This window comes from Eptesicus fuscus, chromosome 12 (genome assembly GCF_027574615.1).
Source record: "Eptesicus fuscus isolate TK198812 chromosome 12, DD_ASM_mEF_20220401, whole genome shotgun sequence".
Lineage (NCBI taxonomy): Eukaryota > Metazoa > Chordata > Mammalia > Chiroptera > Vespertilionidae > Eptesicus > Eptesicus fuscus.
The window spans coordinates 31,835,521-31,861,938 of NC_072484.1; the positions used below are offsets into that span (position 1 = coordinate 31,835,521).

Genomic DNA, 26,418 nt, shown 5'->3' on the forward strand with positions numbered 1-26,418 from the left:
TTCATGCATGGGTGAGGTCCCTTGGCCTGGCTGGCAATTGGGGCCGATTGGGCCTGTCAGCGGCGGGGAGGGGCCGTGGGAGGTTGGCGGGCTGGGGGGAGGGGAGGTTGGCCGCCTGCGGGAGGTTGGCTGTGGGAGCACACTGACCACCGGGGGGCAGCTCCTGCGTTGAGTGTTTGCCCCCTGGTGATCAGTGCGTGTCATAGTGACTGGTTGATCTGTTGTTTGGTTGCTTAGGCTTTTATATATACATATAGACTGGAGGCCCAGTGCATGTGCACTGGTAGGGTCCCTTGGCCTGGCCTGCACCCTCTCACAATATGGAACCTCTCAGGGGATGTCGGAGTTCTGGTTTTGGCCCAATCCCCGTAGGCCCGATCCAGACAGGAGGGAGCCCAATCCCTGCATGCCCAATCCAGACATGAGGGAGCCCGATCCTGTGTGTTGAGCATCTGCCTCCTGGTGGTCAGTGCGTGTCATAGCGATCAGTCGAACAGTCGCTTAGGCTTTTATATATATACTGGTAGATGTTTATATTTTTTCCTTCTTTATTTAAAAAATATTTATTAAATTGATTGGGGTGACATTGGTCAACATGAACATATAGGTTTCAGGTTTGGGTTTCTGTGTTATAAATTTTGTATATTGCACCCTGTGCCTACCATCCAAAGTCAAATCTTCTCCTGTCACCTTATATTAGGACCCTCTTCTCCCCCTAGCCCCCTGCCCTCTGGCAATCACCACACTGCTGTTTGTATTCATGAGTTTCAGTTTTATATCCCACATATGAGTGAAATTATATAGTTCTTAGGTTTTTCTGACTGACTTATTTCACTTAGCATAATGTTCTCAAGGTCCATCCATGTTGTTGCAAATGGCGTTATTTCATTCTTTCTTATAGCTGAGCAGTACAGTAGGTCCTTGGGTTACATCGGAGATCTATTCCTGTGGCGCGACGTAATGCGATTTTCATTGTAAGTCGGAACCCACCTACATAAGCACCTACGTCACTCACATGGAGCACATACACAGCAGTAATGAAGTGAAACAGTAAAAAAAAAAAATTGAAAGAAAGATAACAATTCCTGACCTTTACTTGTGGTAAATAAATAATAAAAAAATAAAGCACATATGTACATACGTCAAAATGATGGAACTATTTTTTTATATAAATGGGAGATGGCGACGTAACCATGAAATGATGTATGTTGAGTCCGACGTAACCCAAGGACTGTCTGTATTTCATTGTGTATATATGCCACATTTTCTTTATCCAGTCCTCTATTGCAACCAATTCTTTTAAAGTATTTTTTTGTTGTGAATTTCAGCTGCTTGGCTTTATTTGTTATAAGATGTGTATTTATTACCTTCAAGTAAAATGTTTCTAATATAAATATACAATGTCTAATATAACTTGTGGTACATACATGGTGTCCAATAAATATTCAATTATTTGTAACACTTCTAAGTAAAATTTCAGTAAAAGAATAGCATTCTTAATAAATGGTGGCCCAGTATTTTATTTATTTATTTTTTAAGAATGTTTTTATTGATTTCAGAGAGAGGAAGGGAGAGGGAGAGAGAGATAGAAACATCAATGATGAGAGAGAGAATCATTGATCAACTGTCTCCTGCAAGCCTCCTACTGGGCAAGTTCCCTGACTGGGAATAGAACAGTGACTTTCTGGTTCTTGGGTCAGCTCTAAATCACTGAGCCACACCGGCCGGACAGTGGCCCAAGCTATATATATAAAAGCCTAAGTGACTGGCCAACTGGCCGGTAGCTATGACGCTCACTGACTACCAGGGGGCAGATGCTCAGTGCATGAGCTGCCAAGCAACAGAGTGCCCTCTCTCACTCCAGGACCCCTTGGGGGATGTTGGACTGCTGGTTTCGGCCTGATCTGATCCCCACAGGCCAGGCCGAGGGACGCCACTGGTGCACGAATCCATGCACTGGGCCTCTAGTATTTTAAAAGGATTCAGTTATTTGGAATATTTTCTTTCCTTCTCCCCCTTATTTTTGGAACTTGCCTCATATTTTTTTTCTGAAACATTTTAAGGTAAATTACAAACATCATGATATTTCATTCCTACATATCCCAGTAAACATTTTTACTAAAAAAATAAGAGTATTTTCTAACATAACCAACATAACATAATCACACAGCAAAATTAACAACATTTCTTTAATAACATTTATTACTAAGTCCATTTTCAAATATCAATTGTCCCAAAGTGTTTTTTTGTTTTGTTTCTTTGGTTGTTTTGTTCTTTTACAACTGGCTTGTCCAAACTAAGATTCATTCCAGGACTGGTCAATTTAGAATTTTCTCTTAATATAACATTTGCTTGACATGGGTGTGCTAAGGATGTGGTTGGTACAACTTCTCGATCCATTGAAGTGATTTTTAATTTCGGAATATAATTTGTTGGGTTACCTACAAGGATAAAAATTATAATAGTCTCAGTCCTTGTGAATTTTTAAAGGTTTCCCTGATATTAGAGAACTCTTTTGTTACCTTTTGAAACCTCTAGGTTTCCATTGTGTCCATGGACCATGCAGAGCAATTATAGAAGTGTGATATTAATAATTTCTTGGGAGCTATCTTGAAGTTTTAGAATGTTTGGGTAGCTAGTAGGTGGAGTTGTTGTGGCCACTAGATGGTACTTGAAATCCAGAAAAGCTGAATTTGACACTTGAATGGAAGACAGTGAAAACTGGGGCTAGCCATTCAAGGGGTTTATGATTGAAGAAAAGGGAAAATAAGCATGACTGTAACGGGTTTTGCACGGGCTGCAGGAATTTGGAACAGAATATTCAACTGAGGAAACAATTCTTGCCATGTTTTGTTGTCTCTTGGTCTGATAGGAAGGGAATGAACTGAGAAGACAATTTTGTCTAACTTGAAAGTTTATCCATACTTTCTGAGGTATATCAATTTTATTGCTACAACAATTTTACAGTTATATATAACTATTGTTTTAGATCTAAAATAATCAGAAGTAACTTTACTGGTATTTTGTTGAGCCTTCAGCTTCATACACAATTTTCTCTTAGTACATAGATGTGTTTTCAGACTCACACTTTTACACCAAAATTATTATGATAAAAAATATTTTTCCTTCTTTTTTCTGAATATCTGAAGGTGTATGTGGAGTCCTTTTAGGAGCAAGAGTTTTCCTCACTTCGTAACTGGCTTCCATATGTTAGCCTAGAGTTACCTCTGATCTTCCTGTGATGTTCTATCAAAGGATGAAATGTGTCTCTGGTTTAGATTTTCAAATCTTGGGAAACTCTCAGAGAAAAATCCTGCAGCTGAGTCATCACAGGGTTTACTTTCTGGGCTAGAGGATACCAGTTGTCCCGTGTGAAGGAGGCCTCAGTTCAGGTTTGGAGGCTTATTGGCAAAGTCTGTCCTCCCTGACAGTACATGCTTTATTGTGATCATGTGGCTCAGTCACGGAACTGTTCTGGATCACTGTAAGGAGTGCTGACATCTTGACGTGAGGCTGAATACTGTACTAGTTTCTTATTGCTGCTATTACAAATGACAACAAATTTAGTGGCTTAAAACAACACAAATTTACCACCTTACAGTTCTGAAGTTTATAAATCCGAATGACCTCACTGGGCTGAAAGGTGTCAGCACGGCTGCGTTCCCTTTGGAGATGTGAGGGAAAATCTTGCCTTGACTTTCCCAGCTTCTAGAGGAGTGAATTCCTTGGTTCATGGCCCTTTCCTCCATCTTTAAAGCTGCCATGGACCACTGTCACATCTGTCTCTGACACTGACTCTCCTACCCATTAAAGTGATCCATGTTGTTACTTTGGGTACACCCAGATAATCCAAAATAATCTCCTTATTTTAAGGTCATCTGATTAGCAATTTTAATTTCATCTACAACCTTGATTCTCCCTTGTCATGTAATATAAATATTAACAGGCTCTGGGGATTAGAATGTGGACACCGTTAGGGGACCCATTATTCTGCCTACCATAAATATTATTAGCACACTTTATTTTTTCTACCTTTAGAACTGGCTCAACATTGTACATATGACATATTGGTTGTTACTGTTGTGTATTTTTTATTGTTGAGGGAGTAGAAAAGAAATATTTAGTTGAGATCAACTTGGGTTTAGATATGTAGAGGCTGAAACATGAAGGCATCTGGCATATCATTTGCTGATTGTCAGTGGAGTTCCTTCATAGTTATCTTTAACTAGAGTCCAAAGTACAAAGATATTTTGCCCATCTAGCCCTGAGCACAGTCCACCCACCATGGACCCGTACATGATTTTCTCTTAAGACATACCAGAAACAGACTCAATCTGAGTCACCTAAGATGCTTTGAGCTTAACTTTTAAAAAATCACTTTAAGTTTTTCAGTCTTTAATTATTTCTGGAGACCTGTTCCAACCACTGATAAGGCCAATCTGCTGAAACTAGATTCATTAATTATGAATTAACCATTTATTTCTCATTACCAACATATGCTCTTTCCCTTTTATCTTGTGTACTGCTGACCTCTGGAGAAAATTATCATTTTGTCCTGTATTGAGGCCACAGATGCTACTCTTCTAGTTTAGATCCATCTCTCATGCTATTGTTTAACCATTAAAAAAAGATAAAAAGAAATAAAACTTTGGGTTCATTTTGACTTTTTTAGTAAAATGGTCTGAAACACACTGCAGCAGAGAGACAAAACTATGAGGTTGTTTATTCCAAATACTTTAACCTTTTAATAACTCTGGAAAAAAAGAGAGAGCAATAGTTAAATGGTATCCTTAAAGCTAATTCACTTACATCTTTACTGTTGAAGCAAATACAATTTATGAGCCCAGGCTAATTCACACCCTAGATAGGCATTTTATGTTTTTGTGTGGCATTTTAAAATTATTGTCCAAACGCAAAAATAGAGGTTCAGCCCACGCTGGTTTGGCTCAATTGATAGAGCATCGGCCTGGGGACTGAAGGGTCCCAGGCTCGATTCCGGTTAGGGGCACATGCCAGTGGGGGACATGTAGGAGGCAGCCGATCAATGATTCTCTCTCATTGTTGATGTTTCAATCTCTCTCTCCCTCTTCCTTCCTCTCTGAAATCAATAAAAATATATTAAAACAAAATAGAGGTCCAAATGTGTGTTTCCTAAAATGTAATACATATTCCTAGTACATTTGGGTTTCTGGAATGCAATGGATTGAGAAGGAATAGTGATATATAGTGAATTGCAACCCTAATTGGATTAAAAGCAGATTCTTTCAAAGGGAACATTATATTTCTGAATTTATATTGACCTTCTGAAAGAGGTGCTTACATGTTTTGTTATTATGATATCATTTACCTATTTTCTACAAGGTCATCTTTCATTTTCTTATTGATTTGCAAACATTCTTTATATATCATGGATATAAATTATTTTATGGTATATAAAGCATTTATGAATTTTATTCTACTCTGATTGTCTTTTTAATCATATACTGGCTCGCACCTTCTCCTGAATGAATTTTGTTATGAAGATGTTGTGCATTTTATATAGTTAAATCTGTCACTTTTATAAAATTTAATAATCCTCGTTTGTCATCAGTATTAGCTTATTTCCTTTGAGGTAATTTATTCTTATTGTTCCTTTAAGTTCTCTTTTACATTGTTTATTTTCCTAAAACTATCTGGTTTTATATATATATAAATTAAATTTTTATATGTTTTTATTGATTTTAGAGAGGAAGGGAGAGGGAGAGAGAGAGAAACATCTAGTATATATATATACTAGAGGCCTGATGCATGAAATTCGTGCAAGAGTAGGCCTTCACTGCCCCGGCTGCCTTGGCCCTCGCAGCTGCGGCTTCGTCCAGAAGCTTGTCTGGACAGTCGTTCCACTGGTCGGCCGTTCCACTGTTCGGCTGTTCGGTCGATTTGCATATTATACTTTTATTATTATAGATTCTCAAAAAAATGTATATATACACTTTGAATAATATAAAGGCAGTGTTTATTAAAATACATTTCATTTTCAAAATTGAGCTATCAGCTGTTAAAGTGTGTATACTTTTTTGGGGATACCCGGTATATTTAGGCATAAAGGTAGATCAATAAAGGCAGCTAATGTGGGGCTCCTCTGTATTGGTACATGTCTGTTTGCCAGTAGGCCTATTTCTTGAATTGGAGGGATGAGGGTAGACTTTGTGTGTGTATGAGTGTGTGTGTGTGCTCAGGGAATGTTTGTTGACTAACACACTTTATTTTAAACTGAGTGTATGAAACGCAAGCAAGCTCTTTTTGCTTTTTCTTACCTCTTACCCGATTGTCAAAATAAATGACATTGGGAGCAAAATATTTAGAAGGCTAAACACCAAAATGTTCCCAGAGAGAGATTAGATTATGGGTGGCTTCTATTTTCTCATTTTTGTTTATCTGTGTGTCTGATATTTTCTAGCATGAAATGTTAATTCAATTGTTTCTCATTCCCTAAACAAAGAACAATGAAATAATCTTGCCTTGATTCCCTCAGTCTTTGTAAAAGGGAATTAGTAATCCTATCTCTTGCTTAGATTCAGTCTGTCCAACAGTCTGGAAAGATAACATCTTAAGTAGAATTCAGATGATATTTCTAAGAAATGAAACATTTAAAATTCATTTATAACTAAGCCATTAAAAACAGTTTGTACTATTATGGGCCACAGTGGGAGGTGTAGTAACAAATGTTCATGGGTGATTTTTTTTTTAACTGACCATGGCTAAAAAGCAACATTTTATTACCCATCCCAGCCTACTCAGGGGAAATCTATTGCTTAGTCAGAGAGCTTTGAAAATGAGAACATTGTGTGCTTACTTGTACCTGGTCAGGATTGCATAAAGACTCTCTGAGTTGATACAGATAAACAGATAAACAATCACACTTAGGAATCTATTGAAGTAGGCAGGCAATATTGCTTCCAGGATGTAATAATGCCATCTGTGGAAATCAGAAATATGAATTCTCTCAATACAGGCTGCTCTCGCAATATAGGTTGCTCTCTGAGTGGCGAGTAGGCTGTAAGCAGGTGGGTAGGGGGAAGATGTCCAGCCAAGTTCATGACCAATAAATTTTGTGAACAAAATTAAAAAACAATATTATGTATTTGATTATTTTGTCTTCAGTCTCCCAACGATTGACCCAAAGAACGTAGCCAGATAGGTAGATTAGAACGATGGCTAAGGCCTTTACTTTTAGGTTCATGCAGACCTCTGTTGATCCTAGTTCATTCTTTAAAATTTTTTAATATGTTTTTATTGATTTTAGAGAGGAAGGGAGAGGGAGAGAGAGAGAAACATCATCAGCTGTCCCCTACTGGGGATAGAGCCCAAAACCTGGTGATGTGCCCTGACCGAGAATGGAACCTGTGACCTTTTGATGCATGGGACGACTCAACCAGCTGAGCCACACCGGCCAGGGTGATCCTAGCTCATTCTTTGCATTGGGCACATGACCAGTTCCTTAAATTGTGGTTTTCCAATTTGAAAAAGAGTGGTATTAACTTCTACTTCATAGTGCTCTCATGAGGATTTAAGTAAGTAATATAAACATAAAAATATATAATACATTTGTCATCTAGTGGTCATACACGAAGAGGTCATGGAGCTGAGAAATGAGCTGTAACCAAGTAGGATACTGGTGGGGCTAGTGCATATCTGGTGGGGCCACTGGTCAAGACTTACTTTTCATCTTGGCATATCAGCAGCATTTCACATTCCCTTCTCCTTGACAAACTTAATTCAGTCTGGTTACTGGGAAAAACAATAGTTTATGCACAATACTCATTCCTAATCCTAACCCTAACCCCAACTCTATGTTGTGATATGAGTTTAATCATCAACAAATATTTATACAGCCTCCACAGATTCTATTTCCTTCTAGGTACTGCCACAGAAAGATATTTGGATGGGCCCTAATTACTATAAATTCAAGGTTCTGGTGTCTAGAAATTGTAAAATGTGGTAAATAGAATTCTTTAAGCTATGTTTTAAATAACTTTATTGCTATTTTGGGGTACTTTATTTAGTAATAATCTGTTCAGTACTTTGCAATCATTCATTTTGTAATTATGTACTAAGGAGTTTTCTGTTTGCGTGAAGAACTCCAAATTGAACAAAACCAGTGGCCTGCCTTGAGGGGCTCATTGATTATCACAAATAAACAAATAATTGGAACATGACATGGTGTGACCACCAACAAAAATATGTACAAGATACAGTGGTAGCACAAAGAAGGGCATTTTCAGGGAATCTTTCACAGTTATGGAGGTGGTTAAACTTGGTTTTGAAGGAAAATGAGAAGCTCAACAGGGCCAGTTAGGTGGATGGGATGGGTGAACATAATATAATATGTGAAGAGGGATTTAAATGTGCAAAGAAACAGGTTATGTAAGGTGCAAGTTGAATAGGGGCACACACACTAGTTTAGCAGAAACGTAAGTGGTTCCATACAGTGCTCTGGGAGAGATGAGCAGGGACCACCAGTTCGACTTGAACACTGTGCTAAAGAGATGTGATCTTCTAAAAGGCTTCAGTTGTAGAATTGAGTTGTACTGAATAGGCAAAACTTTATGGGGAAATTCTGAAATAATTTATCTAGCCAAAGCTAAAAGCAACCTTTCTCCTAGATGATTTTCTGGAAGTTTCATACATTAAAAATTATTACTGTATGTGCTTGTGCATCTACCTTGATTAGCTAATGATTTTATTAATCTCTTAAACTGGGTTACTTTTGTGAGGGAAAGGTGGAACTAGCTAGTTGGGACATTGGAACAATAGGAATAAAGTGGGAATGTCCCACACGAACCAGACATAGGACCAACCAGCTTTGATTCCAATGGTCTGATGACCCAGATGAAGAAATCTTTACTCCTGCTCTCTGGGAGCTCACATCCTGAGGAAGGAGAAGTGGGTGTCATGTGATGGAACATTCTGTGACTGAGAATTCCATATTTGGGAATGTAGGTGGGGGTGGACTTGGATTTCCTGTTAATCCATGTGGGTTAAAACGAGAGCTCAGAAAGTTGATAGCACCCAAAACTCTGGTTCATCTCGAAAGACCCTGAGATTACTGGACAAAACGATCCTGCTGCCTATTTCTCTTGGGAAGTCTGTAATCATGAAGCTGTTTCTGATTCTCATTATTCTGCTCTTTGAGGTACCCACAGGTAACTTGTCCAAATGTACTGTGAAATCCTAGGAGATATTCCTATCCATAGGAGTGGAGTCAGGGCCTTTAAAATTACTGGTATCTTGCCAATTAATTAAAAGTACCACTGTTCTGGGTGCCTAACTTGAGTCTGTATCTTAGAAGAGAGCATCTGGCAAGGTAACAAGAGATCAGGGCCATACTCTCCAGAGGTGGGAATGAGTTCATCATCTAGAATTACCTTTATCATGTACAAAACGTTTTCACCCAGGAGCCTGGCTATCTCTTTTTAAATTCAAATTCATGTTCGACCTATACTGCAACAGCAATGAGAACAGTACAAGCTTTGGAGTTATGTAGATATGATGTTAAAATATGTCTTCATCATTGACTATTGTATTCATTGAGCTAATACTCACTTTGAACCTAGTTTTCTCACCTGTTAAATGAGTAGAATGACTCAATTTCATAATAATTGTATTTCATGATCTTACAAATGTGAAGCACCAAGTTCTCCCTTGCTGCTGTAGGAAGGTCGTGGTCTTTTTGTGGCTCTAAAAATACTTTTTATACCTTCAGAGATGCTCCCTGGTTCTGGAATTTAGGATAAGGAGAACTGTGTCTTTGTTCTTCACCTTTATTCCATGGGTTTGTTCAAAGTTGTATACAGGGGCAAATAAAGATCTGGAAACAGGAGACTTAGGACTTCAGTGCAATACTCTGAATGGGTGCTAATTTGGATCTCTAGTATACATGTATTGAGTTTGATCTCTGGGCAACACATTTATCTGAGATCAAAAGGAAGATGGAGAGGGAGAGAGGAGAGAGAGAGAGAGAGAGAGAGAGAGAGAGAGAGAGAGAGAGAGCGGGCGCGAGCGAGCTATAGAGAGAGCTATAGAGAGGTCATAGAAACTGACTAAGGGAAGGCATTTTCAATGGCATTTACTGCTGAGACCCATGTGGTCTTGGCAAAGGGCGATTGCTACTGCCCACGTCAGTGAGTGTGACACCCAATTATATTGTTAACATAAAAAGTCCTGTTTTTGATACTGTTTGAAAAGTTAACATGGCTCTGAATTGTGCCATGGTGACAAGCTGGTACTCTCTGGAGACACTGGACCTACCTGGGTAGGCTCTGACTTAGGAAGACAGAGTCAGATTTGCCAAGGTCCTAGGGGTGGGACTAGCCTCACTCAATAGCTGTAAATTGAGTTCTCTCTTCTCTCTTGTCACATAAGTTCTAATGTTCTCAGAGACAATTGAGTATTGGCTTGGAGCTGGGGTTTTGGATGTCCTTAATTTGGGATGATTTTCAAGGAGGAGGCTCTGAGATTTCTTGTATCAGTATGAGGTTCACTTTGGGGCCACGGGAGGCCATAGCTTGTGGGGAACCACATACCTCTTCCACTCTACCTCAGGGACTAATCTGGGTTTAATGTTGTTTCCTGTGCACAGATGCCGCACGACCCAAAAAATGCTTTGGTAATATAGCAGGCTACTGCAGGAAGAAATGTGGAGTGGGAGAAATACAAGAACAATCATGTCTAAATAGGAAAATATGTTGTATTAATGAAGCTGAAAACAAGAAATACCAGAGAGAGCAAGAGTTACTTCTATCTTCAATGCAGTCTGATCAGAAGCTGGACTATTCCATTTTACCCACCATCACACTTCTCACAGTCCAACTATAAATCAAGTACTTGTTCCACTGGTCTCTCCGCTTTCTAAAATAAAAACTGCCACCTAATACAATAGGCTGGGGCAAGAGATTTTTACTTCTTTCTGTGAACTTGATTCTCCACAGAATAAAGTCCTATGCTTTTCCCTGGATTTCTTTATTAACATATTAACTCACTTTTTTGAACACTTCAAACATAAATGGTTATTATGTTCCAGACATTATAGTATACGGTGGGTGTTGTAGAGATGAAGTGAACATGTTGGTAGAGGTAGAAGGTAGTCCCTCCATTTCACAGCATTTCAGGTGTTACTCCTCTTTTTAACGATGTCTTCTTATGTCTAAGCACATCTGAATGTCCCAATGTTCTTGTGTAGGAATGAGTACTGAGGGTTTTTCTAACAGCTAAGGTTTCATTAGAGGAAGGCAAGTCATTTGCTCATTTTCACAAGTTTTATTGGGGCATGTCTAATGGGCAGTAATGACAGCTAGTGACAATTTCATTGCATCGTTTGAAACTCATTTAATGTGCATGCTTCATTTCCTTTTTTAATAGCAATTAGAACATCCAGTTGACACAATTTTTAGACATATATTACTCTTAGCATCTTTGAAAACATTGTATATTCTGTTTCAATGTGTGGAATTTACCAAGTTTCTGCTATAAAATGAATAAGGTCTGAGCATCTAATGTAAAATATGGTGATTATAGTTGATAACACTGTACTGTATAATTGAAATTTACTAGGAGAGTAGAACTTAAATGTCCCCCCCCCCCAAAAAAAAGAGACAGAACTATAAATACATATATGAGGTGATGGTTGTGTTAACTAGATGGGGGCGTCTTTTCACAATATATACATATATCAAATCACCATGATGTACACTTTAAATATCTTACAATTTTGTAAGTCAATTATGCCCCAATAAAGCCGAAATTAAAAATAAATTTAAAATAGTGTGAAATTTGAAGCCTTATAAATAAAGAAGACATATTTAAGAAGCTCCTCATGAGCTAAATACAGTTTCAGAAGGTCCTAATGGTAGGAAAACTCTCCAGATGAACAGAACAGAACATTTTGTGGTGACATCCAGTGAAGTTGCTTGGTTCAAGTATAGGTCATAGATGACTTTTGTGCATTAACATTTACTCATCTGGGATAAAGAAATCAACGGGCCTGTTCCTCCATGTGCAGCTCAGCATCTTGTTTCACTGGGAGGATGGGAAGACAAATATTTAGATGGATATGTTAACGTTTTCAGAGCCTACAAGGACCTTCCTTTTAGTAGTTGAGGCTTTTGAGAACTCTGGAGAAGTATATAGGAAACAAGGACTGGTTTAGTTTGCAAAATTTTCAATATTTTTTATTGATGATTTCAGTACCAAGGAAGCTAATGGATAACTGTTTCAACATAATTACTAGAGGGGTTTTAAAAAGGGCTCACATAGAAAGCCCTTTCTTTATTGCAACACTTCACAGGCTCCTGTCTTTTTCAGTCTTCCATCCCTGTAGATAACCAGGGGCATTTTTAGGGAGGGTCCACTTAGTCACTACAACATGAAGATTGTCTTTATTTATTTAAAAATATATATTTTTATTGATTTTAGAGAAGAAGGAAGGGAGGGAGAGAGAGAAAAACATCAATGATGAGAGAGAATCATTGATCGGCTGCTTTCTGCATTCCCTATACTGCGGATTGAACCCACAACCTGGGAATCGAACTGTGACCTCCTGGTTCATAGGTCTATAGTCAACCACTGAGTCATTCAGGCCAAGTTTGCTCATTGTCTTTAATCTGTGTGTCCTCTATTCTATATGAGTCCATTGATAAGTTAGATACAAGAATTTATTTTGGCTTAGTTAGTGTCAGATCACCCAGTGAAGTGTCTCCTGTGTTGGGAAGAGAGAGAGGTATAATGAACTGAACAGAAAATTAAGCCTTGAATTTTACTTTGGGTGGATCTAATCTTTGCTTTGACTTTTCCCCTATTATCCTCCAAACTCATAGGAGAAGTGGATGTGGTTGGTATTATTAGATGTAAGTTTATTTGTCCACCTTATTTTTATATACAAAATAAATCAAAACCCTATATTTTTATTATGTGCCCTTTTAGTTCAGGCAGTATTATAGGTACCTTATTTTTTTTATTGGATCTGTCTTAGAGCATTTTTAAAAATCTTACTCAGAGAAACATTTTAAAATTGCCAGAATGTTCTAGGTAATTTTCTACTACAAAGCAGCAATTGGGGTCACTCATCTCTCTGGGGGTCTTGGAAAATGCTCACTAAAGGTGCCAGCAATATAATAATTTCCCTCATCCCTTCTTAGAAAATTTGCCAATAGCTCTTCTTAGGGAGCCTATTTCTTTGGGCTCTGGCAAGAGAATAGAGGGCCCGATAACTCTGCTGTCTTGGACCAGGATAGGTAACAGATGTATATGTAGAGGCTGAACCTACTTCCGTGGATGTCCGAGTTGGGTCCTGGTACACTTCTGAGTAAGAAATGCAGGAGGGAGGGAGGAAAAAAGGGAAGGACAGAGAGAGATATTTCCAGTTTTTGGTTCTATTGGTTCTAGTCCCTAAGGCCTCATGTGATTGTTAACATTTCTGATAATAGGTCTTCCTTTTCTGAAGTGAGTTTTAGTGGGCTTATGTTTCCTATGACCTCATATCTAAGACATGACAATTTGTGTACTGGACAATTTTTTTTAGCACGGAGGTACAAATTAGCATTTAATTAGTAAAGACCAGGATAATGATAGTGATAGTTAAATATTAGAGATAACCAAATATTTAAGACAGGCCATGATTAAAGCAACTTTATAATGACACTAGAGGCCCAGTGCACAAAATTTGTGCATGGGGGTGTGTGTCCCTCAGCCTGGCCTGCACCTTCTCCAATCTGGGACCCCTCAGGGGATGTCCAACTGCCAGTTTAGGCCCGAGCCTGCAACTGGCAGTTGGACATCTAACAATCTGGGACCACTGGCTCCTAACCGCTTGCCTGCCTGCCTGCCTGATTGCCCCTAACCGCCTCTGCCTGCCGGCCTGATCACTCCCTAACCACTCCCCTGATGGCCTGATTGCCTCCAACTACCCTCCCCTGCTGGCCTATTCGCCCCCTAACTGCCTGCTCCCCTGTGCTGGCCTGATCACCCCCTAACTGCTTGCTTTCCTGCTGGCCTGATTGCCCCTAACTGCCTCTGCCTTGGCCCCTGTCACCGTGGCTTTGTCCAGAAGGAAGTTGGACGTCCGGAAGATGTCTGGTCAATCTGGTCTAATTAGCATATTACCCTTTTATTATTATAGATGTTTTGTTCATAGATATGTTTGAATTTAGCCTCAATTACTCAGTGGCTCTTGGAAACATATTGATATTTATTACTAGTTTTATACTTTTGAAACTTTCAAACAATAACCAATTGATACTATTAGAAAACATGGATAAGCTAGTGAATAATATAAGTGAAGTCTGGAGGCAAACAGAACAGTTAGTAGGTTGTTGCAATTATCTGGTAATATATGATGCATGCTTGTTTGCAGGCAGTTTTGGAAGATATATGGAGTTAAGGTTGGAATTTATTTAATTTTGTTTTATGATTTTTTTTTACTTTTATTTTTTCATTGTGATATTTTTATTTATTATTTATTTATTTATTTTTTCTTTATTGATTAAGGTGTCACATATTTGTCCTCATCCCCCCACTCCCACCCTCCACCCCACCCCCCTGTTGTCCTTAACCATTGGTTAGGCTCGTATGCATGCACACAGTCCTTTGGTTGATCTCTCCCCCCTACCCCCACCCTCCCCTCCCCTCCCTCTGGGGCCCGACAGTCTGATTGATGCCTACTTGTTTCTGGGTCTGTTCTTGTTCATCAGTCTATGTTGTTCATCATTTCCCCTAGATGAGTGAGATCATGTGTTACTAGAAATATACTTATAAGAACCGAATGTGAGACGAGCAATAATAGTTATGCTGACAGGCAAATGAATCAGTCTGTAGTAAGTTTCTTTCTGGACCAACAGTTCTTTTGAGACCCAATTTCAATGTCCACCAGTTCCTTATGTGTACATGTCGGCACTGACTTTTCAGCTCTGGATGGTGGACAAATGGTGGTAATGCAGGTCCAACTCCCTCTGGTTTGGTCTCGCCCAGACCCAGGGGCGCTACTTCACCCGGACTCGGGCGCGCAGCCTCACCCGGACCGGGGACCCAGCATCACCCGGGCCCCAGGGCACGTGGCCTCACCCGGACCCAGGTGCGCGCGGCCTCACCCAGTCCCGGGATCCAATTCACCTGGACTCAGGGGCGTGTGGCCTCACCCGGACCCAGGGGTGCGTGGCCTCTCCCGGACCCAGGGGCGCTGCCTCACCCGGACCTGGGACCCAGCTTCACCCGGATGCAGGGGTTCATGACCTCACCTGGACCCGGGATCCAGCTTCACCTGGACCCAGGGGCGCGCGGCCTCGCCCGGACTCGGGGGCGCACGGCCTCACCCGGACCTGGGACCCAGCCTCACCTGGATCCAGGGGCGCACGGCCTCACCCAGACCCAGGATCCAGCTTCACTTGGACCCAGGGGCGCGTGGCCTCACCTGGACCCAGGGGAGCGTGGCCTCTCCCGGACCCAGGGGCGCGCGGCCTCACCCGGATCCGGATCCAGCCTCACCCGGACCCGGGACCCAAGGGGCTTTGTCTTCTTTTTTTTTTTTTTTTTTCTAATATGTTTTTATTGATTTTATTTTATTTTATTTTTTTTAATTTCTTTATTGATTAAGGTGTCACATATTTGTCCTCATCCCCCCATTCCCATCCCACCCCTCTCCCCACGCATGCCCCAATCCCCTGTTGAACTTAACCGTTGGATAGGCTTATATGCATGCATACAGCTCCTTTGGTTGAACTCTCCCCCTCCCCCCCACCCTCCCCCTACCCTCCCGTATCCTCCCTCTGAGGCCCGATAGTCCGATCGATGCCTCCTTGCTTCTGGTTCTGTTCTTGTTCCTCAGTCTATGTTGTTCATCATTTCCTCTAGATGAACGAGATCAAATGTCACTAGATATATACTAATAAGAACTGAATGTGAGACGAGCAATAATATTTATGCTGACAGGCAAATGAATCAATCTGTAGCGAGCTTCCCCCTGGACCAACAGTTCTTTTGAGACCCAATTTCGATGTCCAGTAGTTCCTTATGTGTACATGTCAGCACTGACCCCTCAGCTCTGGATGGTGGACAAATGGTGGTAATGGAGGTCTGAATCCCTCTGGTTTGGTCTCGGCCGATCCCAGGGGCACGGCGTCACCTGGACTAAGGGGCACGTGGCCTCACCCATATCCAAGGGGCGCGTGGTCTCACAAGGGCCTGGGACCCAGCCTCACCCGGATGGATCCAGGGGCGCACGGCCTCACCCGGACCCAGGATCTGGCTTCACCCGTACCCAAGGACACTTGGCCTCTCCCAGACCCAGGGGCACGTGGCCTCACCCGGGCTTAGTTGCACAAGGCCTCACCTGGATCCAGGGACACATGGTTTCTCCCGGACCCAGGGACGCTTGGCCTCTCCCAGACCCAGGGCCACTTGGGCTCACCCGGGCCTAGGTGTACGAGGTCTCATCCGGATCCAGGGACGCATGGTCTCACCCGGACCCAGGGACGCTTGGCCTCTCCCAGACCCAGGGGCACGTGGCCTCACCCGGGCCTAGGTTCACGAGGCCTCACTCGGATCCAGGGACACATGGTCACCCCCAGACCCAGGAACGTTTGGCCACTCCCATACCCAGGGCCACTTGGGCTCACCCGGGCCTAGGTGCACGAGGCCTCACCTGGATCCAGGGACACATGGTCTCACCCGGACCCAGGGACGCTTGGCCTCTCCCAGACCCAGGGCCACTTGGGCTCACCAGGGCCTAGGTGCACGAGGCCTCACCCGGATCCAGGGACACATGGTCTCACCCGGACCCAGGGACGCTTGGCCTCTCCCAGACCCAGGGCCACTTGGGCTCACCCGGGCCTAGGTGCACGAGGCCTCACCCGGATCCAGGGACACAAGGTCTCACCCGGACCCAGGGACGCTTGGCCTCTCCCAGACCCAGGGCCACTTGGGCTCACCCGGGCCTAGGTGCACGAGGCCTCACCCGGATCCAGGGACACATGGTCTCACCCGGACCCAGGGACGCTTGGCCTCTCCCAGACCCAGGGCCACTTGGGCTCACCCGGGCCTAGGTGCACGAGGCCTCACCCGGATCCAGGGACACAAGGTCTCACCCGGACCCAGGGACGCTTGGCCTCTCCCAGACCCAGGGCCACTTGGGCTCACCCGGGCCTAGGTGCACGAGGCCTCACCCGGATCCAGGGACACATGGTCTCACCCGGACCCAGGGACGCTTGGCCTCTCCCAGACCCAGGGCCACTTGGGCTCACCCGGGCCTAGGTGCACGAGGCCTCACCCGGATCCAGGGACACATGGTCTCACCCGGACCCAGGGACGCTTGGCCTCTCCCAGACCCAGGGCCACTTGGGCTCACCCGGGCCTAGGTGCACGAGGCCTCACCCGGATCCAGGGACACATGGTCTCACCCGGACCCAGGGACGCTTGGCCTCTCCCAGACCCAGGGCCACTTGGGCTCACCCGGGCCTAGGTGCACGAGGCCTCATCCGGATCCAGGGACACATGGTCTCACCCGGACCCAGGGACGCTTGGCCTCTCCCAGACCCAGGGCCTCTTGGGCTCACCCGGGCCTAGGCGCACGAGGCCTCATCCGGATCCAGGGACGCATGGTCTCACCCGGACCCAGGGACGCTTGGCCTCTCCCAGACCCAGGGCCACGTGGGCTCACCCGGGCCTAGGTGCACGAGGCCTCATCCGGATCCAGGGACACATGGTCTCACCCGGACCCAGGGACGCTTGGCCTCTCCCAGACCCAGGGCCTCTTGGGCTCACCCGGGCCTAGGTGCACGAGGACTCATCCGGATCCAGGGACGCATGGTCTCACCCGGACCCAGGGACGCTTGGCCTCTCCCAGACCCAGGGCCACTTGGGCTCACCCGGGCCTAGGTGCACGAGGCCTCACCCGGATCCTGGGACACATGGTCTCACCCGGACCCAGGGACGCTTGGCCTCTCCCAGACCCAGGGCCTCTTGGGCTCACCCGGGCCTAGGTGCACGAGGCCTCACCCGGATCCAGGGACACATGGTCTCACCCGGACCCAGGGACGCTTGGCCTCTCCCAGACCCAGGGCCACTTGGGCTCACCCGGGCCTAGGTGCACGAGGCCTCACCCGGATCCAGGGACACATGGTCTCACCCGGACCCAGGGACGCTTGGCCTCTCCCAGACCCAGGGCCACTTGGGCTCACCAGGGCCTAGGTGCACGAGGCCTCACCCGGATCCAGGGACACATGGTCTCACCCGGAGCCAGGGACGCTTGGCCTCTCCCAGACCCAGCGCCAGTTGGGCTCACCCGGGCCTAGGTGCACGAGGCCTCACCCGGATCCTGGGACACATGGTCTCACCCGGACCCAGGGACGCTTGGCCTCTCCCAGACCCAGGGCCACTTGGGCTCACCCGGGCCTAGGTGCACGAGGCCTCACCCGGATCCAGGGACACAAGGTCTCACCCGGACCCAGGGACGCTTGGCCTCTCCCAGACCCAGGGCCACTTGGGCTCACCCGGGCCTAGGTGCACGAGGCCTCACCCGGATCCAGGGACACATGGTCTCACCCGGACCCAGGGACGCTTGGCCTCTCCCAGACCCAGGGCCACTTGGGCTCACCCGGGCCTAGGTGCACGAGGCCTCACCCGGATCCAGGGACACATGGTCTCACCCGGACCCAGGGACGCTTGGCCTCTCCCAGACCCAGGGCCACTTGGGCTCACCCGGGCCTAGGTGCACGAGGCCTCACCCGGATCCAGGGACACATGGTCTCACCCGGACCAAGGGACGCTTGGCCTCTCCCAGACCCAGGGCCACTTGGGCTCACCCGGGCCTAGGTGCACGAGGCCTCATCCGGATCCAGGGACACATGGTCTCACCCGGACCCAGGGACGCTTGGCCTCTCCCAGACCCAGGGCCTCTTGGGCTCACCCGGGCCAAGGCGCACGAGGCCTCATCCGGATCCAGGGACGCATGGTCTCACCCGGACCCAGGGACGCTTGGCCTCTCCCAGACCCAGGGCCACTTGGGCTCACCCGGGCCTAGGTGCACGAGGCCTCACCCGGATCCTGGGACACATGGTCTCACCCGGACCCAGGGACGCTTGGCCTCTCCCAGACCCAGGGCCTCTTGGGCTCACCCGGGCCTAGGTGCACGAGGCCTCACCCGGATCCAGGGACAGATGGTCTCACCCGGACCCAGGGACGCTTGGCCTCTCCCAGACCCAGGGCCACTTGGGCTCACCCGGGCCTAGGTGCACGAGGCCTCACCCGGCTCCAGGGACACATGGTCTCACCCGGACCCAGGGACGCTTGGCCTCTCCCCGACCCAGGGCCACTTGGGCTCACCCGGGCCTAGTTGCACGAGGCCTCACCCGGATCCAGGGACACATGGTCTCACCCGGACCCAGGGACGCTTGGCCTCTCCCCGACCCAGGGCCACTTGGGCTCACCCGGGCCTAGGTGCGCTAGGCCTCATCCGGATCCAGGGACGCATGGTCTCACCCGGACCCAGGGACGCTTGGCCTCTCCCAGACCCAGGGCCACTTGGGCTCACCCGGGCCTAGGTGCACGAGGCCTCATCCGGATCCAGGGACACATGGTCTCACCCGTACCCAGGGTCGCTTGGCCTCTCCCAGACCCAGGGCCACTTGGGCTCACCCGGGCCTAGGTGCACAAGGCATCGCCCGGATCCAGGGACACATGGTCTCACCCGGACCCAGGGACGCTTGGCCTCTCCCAGACCCAGGGCCACTTGGGCTCACCCGGGCCTAGGTGCATGAGGCCTCATCCGGATCCAGGGACGCATGATCTCGCCCGGACCCAGGGACGCTTGGCCTCTCCCAGACCCAGGGCCACTTGGGCTCACCCGGGCCTAGGTGCACGAGGCCTCACCCGGATCCAGGGACACATGGTCTCACCCGCACCCAGGGACGCTTGGCCTCTCCCAGACCCAGGGCCACTTGGGCTCACCCGGGCCTAGGTGCACGCAGCCTCACCCGGATCCAGGGACACATGGTCTCGCCTGGACCCAGGGGTGTGTGGGCTCTCCCAGACACAGGGGCGCTTGGCCTCGCCCGGGCATGGGTTCCAGCGTCATCCGGGTCCAGGGGCACTTGGCCTCACCCGGACCCGGAGTCCGGCCTCACCTGGACCCAGGGGCATGTGGCCTCACCTAGACCCAGGGACGTGAGGCCTCACTTATACCCAGAGGCGTGTGACCACACCCGAGTCCAGAGGCGCGCAACCCCGCCCGCACCCGTGTCTCAGCGGGGCCCCGTCTTCCCGATCCCAATTCCTGACGGTCAATCCCCCCTCAGCAATTCCCCTGGCCATCCTTCCAGAGCTCCAGTATGGCTGCTGCAGAACTCGTCGGGCGGCGGCTCGGCGAAGTTCCGGTGCACCCGGTGCATGGCGGTGGGCCAGTCTGGCGTCGCTGCGTCGGCCCTTGGGTCTGCATAGGTGGCCGGTCGCCGAGCATGCGCACCTGGCCGCTTCCGGGGCGTTGAGATTCTTGACGGACTCAGAGGTCAGCAAGCGCGGAGTCTCCCACCCCATGTCTCATAGGGGCTCGTCTGTCCGTGCTTGGCTGCCAGTGGAGCCGTCCCCTCAGCCGGAGACCGCCGGGGGGAACTGCGCCGAGCACGTTCCAGGCCGCTGTTGTATCGCCTGAGCCATAGTTCTTTTGTGTCGCCTGAGCTGTAGTTCTTAAAGTGTGGTCTTTGGGTCACCGGCATCAGCATCATCCCACATACCCCTCTTTTATTCTAGTTGTAGAGCATCTACTCAGCCAGCCCTATGGTGGTCTTGGATGGTGTCTGCTCTGCTCTCTTGTCGTAGTCTCAAAGTTGTTGTGGTAGGCAACAATCAGGCTTCCGCCCTATGCCTCCATCTTGGTCCTCCTTTGTATAGTTAAGTCTTGATTGTTGTTGGTGTCACTGGGGGGGCTCTCTTTGTCTATAAAGGAAGAGTTGCTGTGCAGGAGACACGTTTATGGGCCGGGTCTTGGTGCAGCAAAGCTTTGGCGCTCACTGAATATTCCCGTTGAATGTGTCCCTTATGCACGTGGTTGAAATCTGGAGTCATCTCCCACAGACCACTAGATGCCCGTTTCTGGGTCTCCAATGGGGTGTAGATCAGCTACTGCCTTAGGCACTCAGCAAGGATTACAGCAAAAACTGTAGTTTCTTCCTCCTGTCTGAGTGGCCCTGGAGCAGTCCGACTAGAACAGCAGATCATCTGGTCCGCTGCCAGAGGGCAGGCCACCCACATGCATAAGCCGTTGCTTGGGGCGCAGGTGTGCCTGCAAGACTTGCGGGGCAGGTCTTCCAAACGTGCGGGGCGGGTCCCAGGGCGGGGCGGGGTCTCAGGGCGCCAACAGGCCATGGTGCGGCGAGCCTCGATGGCTGTGAGTCTGGTCCTTCTGCCTTCCATGTATCTAAGTCCCCTCGTTCCGCACTCCAGCGCAGCAAACACTGATTGCTGGGCGCACCTCTGCAAGAGTCCCGCCTCTCCCCGCAGGCATCTGGGTCTCCCGGGGTTCGCTAGAAGATGGGTTTCAGGGTGATGGAGAGCTAATCTCCCTTAGGTTTGAAACAAAAGCCCCTTTCCCCCGCCACCAGCCAGACCCACGCACCTCCACACCTCATCCCCTCCGATTTCGCTGGGTGCGAGGCAACAGAACAGCCTTTAACCTCCGCCGCCATCTTTTTCAAACTTCTCAATTTGTACTTCTTAATCCCTTCATTTCAGTCAACTCTACTGAAGTCTAGCGCCGCCGGGAGGTGCAGGGAAAGGGCGCCCGGGCCTCCGTCCGGTGTGCGGGGCGCGCGGCCCGCGGGACCAGGCGCGCGGGGGCTGCGCGGCGGGGACGGGTGCTGGGAGGCCGCCGGGCTCCGGGCGCCGCCGCGGCGGCGGCGTCCCCAGCGTCCCGGGCCGGGCGGCCTGCGGGGGCGGCGGAGTTGCGAAAGTGAGTGAGTTTCCCAGGGTTTCGCCCGGAATGGGGTTCAGTGCAATCGGGGCCGGTGCTCAGCGCACTCCGGAGCCTTTATCTCCTTCCTGCCAGTGAACTCCGGCCAGGTCATCAGCCGCCCCCTCCTCTCCGGTTCCATCCTCCCCGCAGGCGCGTGTGCTCGTGTCTCCGCCCGTTTCTCCATACCTCAGGCTTTTACGGCTTCCCCGACTGTCCCCGTGGCCTTCTCCTTCCCCCCAGCTGTGGGCATTTCAGTCCGCCAGCTCTCCTGTGGTTCTGGACGATGTCCGTTCTGACCTCTAGTTGTATTTTTGAAATTGTTGTGCCCGGCTGCAGGTTAGGTGTTTAACCTATGCCGCCATCTTGGTTTTTGGGCTTTGTCTTCTTAATCCCAATTCCTGTTGGTCAATTCCCTCTCAGCAATTCCTTTGGCCATTTTCTCAAAGCTCCGGGGCGGCTGCCGTGGAACTTGCTGGGCGGCGGGCTCGGTGAAGCTCCGGTGCGCCCGTTGCACGGCGGGGGGCTGGTCCGAGGTCACTGCGGCTGCACTCGGGTCTGCAGCGGCGACCAGTCGCTGGGCGAGCGCACCTGGATCTGGGACCCAGCGGGGCCTCGTCTTCCCGATCCCAACTCCCATCGGTCAATTCCTTCTCAGCAATTCCTCCGGCCATTGTTCTGGATGGTGTCTGCTCTGTTTTCCAGTTGTAGTTTCAAAATTGTTGTGGTAGGCAACAATCAGGCGTCTGCCCTATGCTGCCATCTTGGTCCTCCAGAAGATTCTTAAGTAGCCTTATAAATGTGGTTCTGAACACTGTGTCGTCCATTAGTTTACTTTCCTTCATCCCTTCTATTCGTGACCTGCTTCGGTGTCTCCACCTTTTTGCTGCCTCCCTATGTTGATGGAGTGGCTTTGTGTGGTCAGTGACCTATAGGGGCTGGTGGCTCAGCTTCCCCAATCTCCCTAGGTGGTTGCTCTTGGTACTCCCCTTTGTGGGCTGAATGCAAAGTCTTGGTGTTGTTAAGCCTTGATTGCTGTTGGTACACGGAGGATTTGACCTCCAGTCCAATTGGCTGTGAGGATCAGCTGTGTCTATGCCGGGAGACCGCCTTATTCAACTAGACTTGCAAAATTGTAAAAGCCTCTGTGCTCAGCTTGGATGGGGCGGAGTTTCAGGGTGGAGCCTACAGCCTTGGCTTCCCGTCAGCCCTGCCCTATGAGGTTCCTGGGTCTCAGTGTCTCTCTGTACTCCCTGCAAACATCTCTGAGAGAAAAGCGCCCTGGAGCTTCGCCTGCCGCCAAACAGTCTAGTCTCTCCCCCAATGAATCTGGACTCCCAGATTCTCGCCTGGAACTGGGTTTCAGTGTAGTCGGAACTGGGGCTCAGCGCAGTCTGGCGCCTTTGTCTCCTTCCCACCAGGGCAATCCAGCGGCACAGTCAACAGACCATCCTCTGCGCGCATTCCTGTGCGCGCCTCCGGTGCTCTGCCCTTCGCCGCTCCTCCACGTTTCTGCCTCACAGCCCAGATTCCCCCAGCATGAGCCTGGCTTCCCAGGGTCTCGCCCGGAACCGGGGCCCAGTGCAGCCGGAACTGGGGTTCAGCACGGTCCGGAGCCCCTGTCTCCTCCCTGCCAGGGCAATTCAGCGGCACAGGCAATAGTCCGTCCTCTGTGTGCATTCATGTGCGCGCCTCCGGAGCTCTGCCTTTCGCCGCTCCTCTGTGCGTCCGCCCCACAGCCCAGATTCCCCCAGCATGAGCCTGGCTTCCCAGGGTCTCTCCCGGAACTGGGGTTCAGTGCAGTTGGGGCTGGGGTTCAGCGCAATCTGGAGCTTTTATCTCCTTCCCGCTAGAGAACGCCAGCCAGGCCATCAGCCGCCCTGTCCTCTGCGTCTCCATTTTCCTCGCATGCGTGCGCACCTGTGTCTCCGCCCATGTCTCCATACCTCAGGCTCCTATGGCTCCTCTGATTTTCCCTGTGGTTTTCTCTTTCCTTCTAGTTGTGGGCATTTCAGTCAGCCAGCTTTCCTGTGGTTCTGGATGATGTCCGTTCTGACTTTTAGTTGTATTTTTGAAATTGTTGTGCCAGGCGGCAGGTTAGGTGTTCAACCTATGCTGCCATCTTGGTTTTCCCTCATTGATATTTTTAAATTTAAGTATAGTTGATGCACAATATATTAGTCATATTAGTTTCAGTTATCCTACCTAATAAAAAAAATAGTAATATGCAAATTGACTGCACCTTCACTATGCCCAAGCCATGCCCACCAGCCAATCAGGACGAGTATGCAAATACCCAACAAAGATGGCAGTTAATTTGCATACGCTGAGGGAGGGAGAAGTGAAGACTGAAGACAACTTAGAAGGAAGAGGGAGGAAAAGCAGAAAGCAAGATGGCTGCCAGAGGGAAAGCCCTGGTGGGGCGGAGCGGGGTGGGGCGGAGCAGGGCGGAGCGGGGCGGAGCGGGGTGGAGCAGGGCAGGCGGCAGCGGCACGCGGGTGCAGGCGCAGCGGCTGCAATGACAGCGGCAGCAGCAGTGCATGCGGCGGCAGCGGCCGCTTGCAGGATTCTTCCTGCAAATGGGCTACTAGTATAATATAGTGATTCAACATTTTTATACTTTATAATGTGATCACCCCACTAATTCTACTAATTATTTGTTACCATGCAAATTTATTACAATAGTAGAGGCCCAACTACACGAGATTTGTGCACTCGGCGGGGGGCGGGAGGGTCCCTCAGCCTGGCCTGTGCCCTTGCACAGTCCGGGAGCCCTTGGGGGATGTCTGACTGCCCGCTTAGGCCCACTCCTAAGTGGTCAGTTGGACATCCTTAGTGCTGCGGCTCCTACTGCTGTGCTCACCAGCCGTGAGCCCTGCTTCTGGCTGAGCAGCGCTCCCCCTGTGGGAGTGCACTGACCACCAGGGGGCAGCTCCTGCATCGAGCATCTACCTCCTGGTGGTCAGTGCACATCATAGTGACCAGTCGTTCCACCGTTGGGTTGATTTGCATATTAGGGTTTTATTATATAGGATTACTTTTTAAGTAATTAAAAATTTTTTTCAATTATAGCTGACATACAATAGTATATTAGTTTCAGGTATACAACGTAGTGATTAGACATTTATATAACTTACCACGTGATCACCCCAATAAGTCTAGTACCCATTTGATACCATACCTAGGTTCCCCTTCACTTTTTCCACCCACTCCTACAACTCTTTCCCCTATGGCAACCATCCCTACCTAATTAGAAGATAGAATTAACCAAATTTGTTGATTACCTGGAAGTAGAGGATGGGAGAGAGAGGACTTAAGTGTTCTTCTTAGTTTTATGTCTTGGGTCACAGGTTGAATGCTTGTATATGTCAGGAAATAGAGGATTCTCGAGGGTGTGCATACTAGTACAGTGCCTGTCATCTTTATAGACCCCTTGCTGCTGTCACCGCCCTGTTCATAACTCTCTCCTCTGGGAGGCAGCATTAGGCTATACCCTGCACAAGGGTGGGCACCTGACTCAATGCAGCTTACCCAAAGGCTGTGCTAATAGTGGCCGGATGTAGAAAGTGTTACTCAGCTGAGACCATCAAGGTGGTTCCTTTTGAAATTTGGACTAGGAGTTAGAGTAAACTGCTAGTTGAGGATAGTGAGGGAACACAGCACTCACACTGATAAAAGTAAAATGCTTTGGGTCAAACTTGAGGACAGCTGCTTCTAAAATTTATATTTGAGCTAAACAAGATCACAAATCAGCACCTGGAGAAAAACACTTTGGTCCCATATAGACTTCCTTTTATTGCATTGCTTGACCAGCATTCATGGTTGTGGCTTTGTTCTGATTGCACTTTCAGGTTTATTGTGAGGAGACACTGCACTACAACCTATAGTGCTTGCTTTTTGAGAGAAGAAAAGGAGACCCTTATCTTAGGTCACTGTTTGAGGAAAAAAGCCTGTATTTCTCAGGGCATCGTATCTGCCTCAAAGACCTACCTCACCCTGGATCACACCATATTCCCAGACATAGAGAAGACACAGTCTCCTTTCCACCGGAGAGTGGGCTAGATGAGGGGAAAGAGTGAACCGGGGCATGAAGTGACAGCAAGGTCAGTGGAATCTGGGAAGACGGAATAGATTACCTTGGGTGACTATATTGAAGGAAGTAGAATCAGCATCATTCTACAGTCATTTAAATAAAGGAAGATTTATTTATAATTTCAGTGGTGATACTATATACATCAAATGTAGTATCCTGCTGCCAGCTTTGTGTATTGTCAGGATCTCGCTGAGCATTCACTTATCAACTCTGTACCATAACTATTAAAAATGTACCCTGGTACAATTCATGGCTCCCAGAGTTCATTCAGGGCGCTTAAATCAGCAGCTGGAATTGTGATTATGAAGCAAGACAAAGATATATATATTTATATTAGAGACCCGATGCATGAAAT

At 47.8% G+C, this 26,418-nt stretch overlaps 1 protein-coding gene across 4 annotated transcripts; it reads left to right on the plus strand.

Annotated features, from left to right (window-relative positions):
- The first annotated feature begins 363 nt into the window (after nucleotides 1–363).
- Nucleotides 364–10,921, plus strand: DEFB128 (defensin beta 128). Of its 4 annotated transcripts, none has more exons than XR_008557643.1 (2): nucleotides 364–465; nucleotides 10,622–10,699. XR_008557643.1 is itself a non-coding variant. In XM_028144594.2 (2 exons), exons 1-2 carry the CDS (start codon nucleotides 9,137–9,139, stop codon nucleotides 10,855–10,857), a joined length of 285 nt encoding a protein of 94 aa, XP_028000395.1. In that variant the 3' UTR covers nucleotides 10,858–10,921. The 4 variants fall into 4 exon arrangements, 1 of the variants encoding a protein (XP_028000395.1); XR_003617275.2 differs by having other exon boundaries at nucleotides 364–469; nucleotides 10,622–10,684; XR_008557644.1 differs by lacking the exon at nucleotides 364–465 and adding an exon at nucleotides 493–523 and having other exon boundaries at nucleotides 10,622–10,690.
- Nucleotides 10,922–26,418: the final 15,497 nt, after the last annotated feature.

Excerpts from the sequence above, each read along its gene's own strand:
- DEFB128 (XM_028144594.2), top strand. The coding sequence starts at position 9,137 with ATGAAGCTGTTTCTGATTCTCATTATTCTGCTCTTTGAGGTACCCACA. Across the intron at positions 9,186-10,621 it reads GCTCTTTGAGGTACCCACAG|ATGCCGCACGACCCAAAAAA; the intron begins GTAACTTGTCCA and ends TCCTGTGCACAG.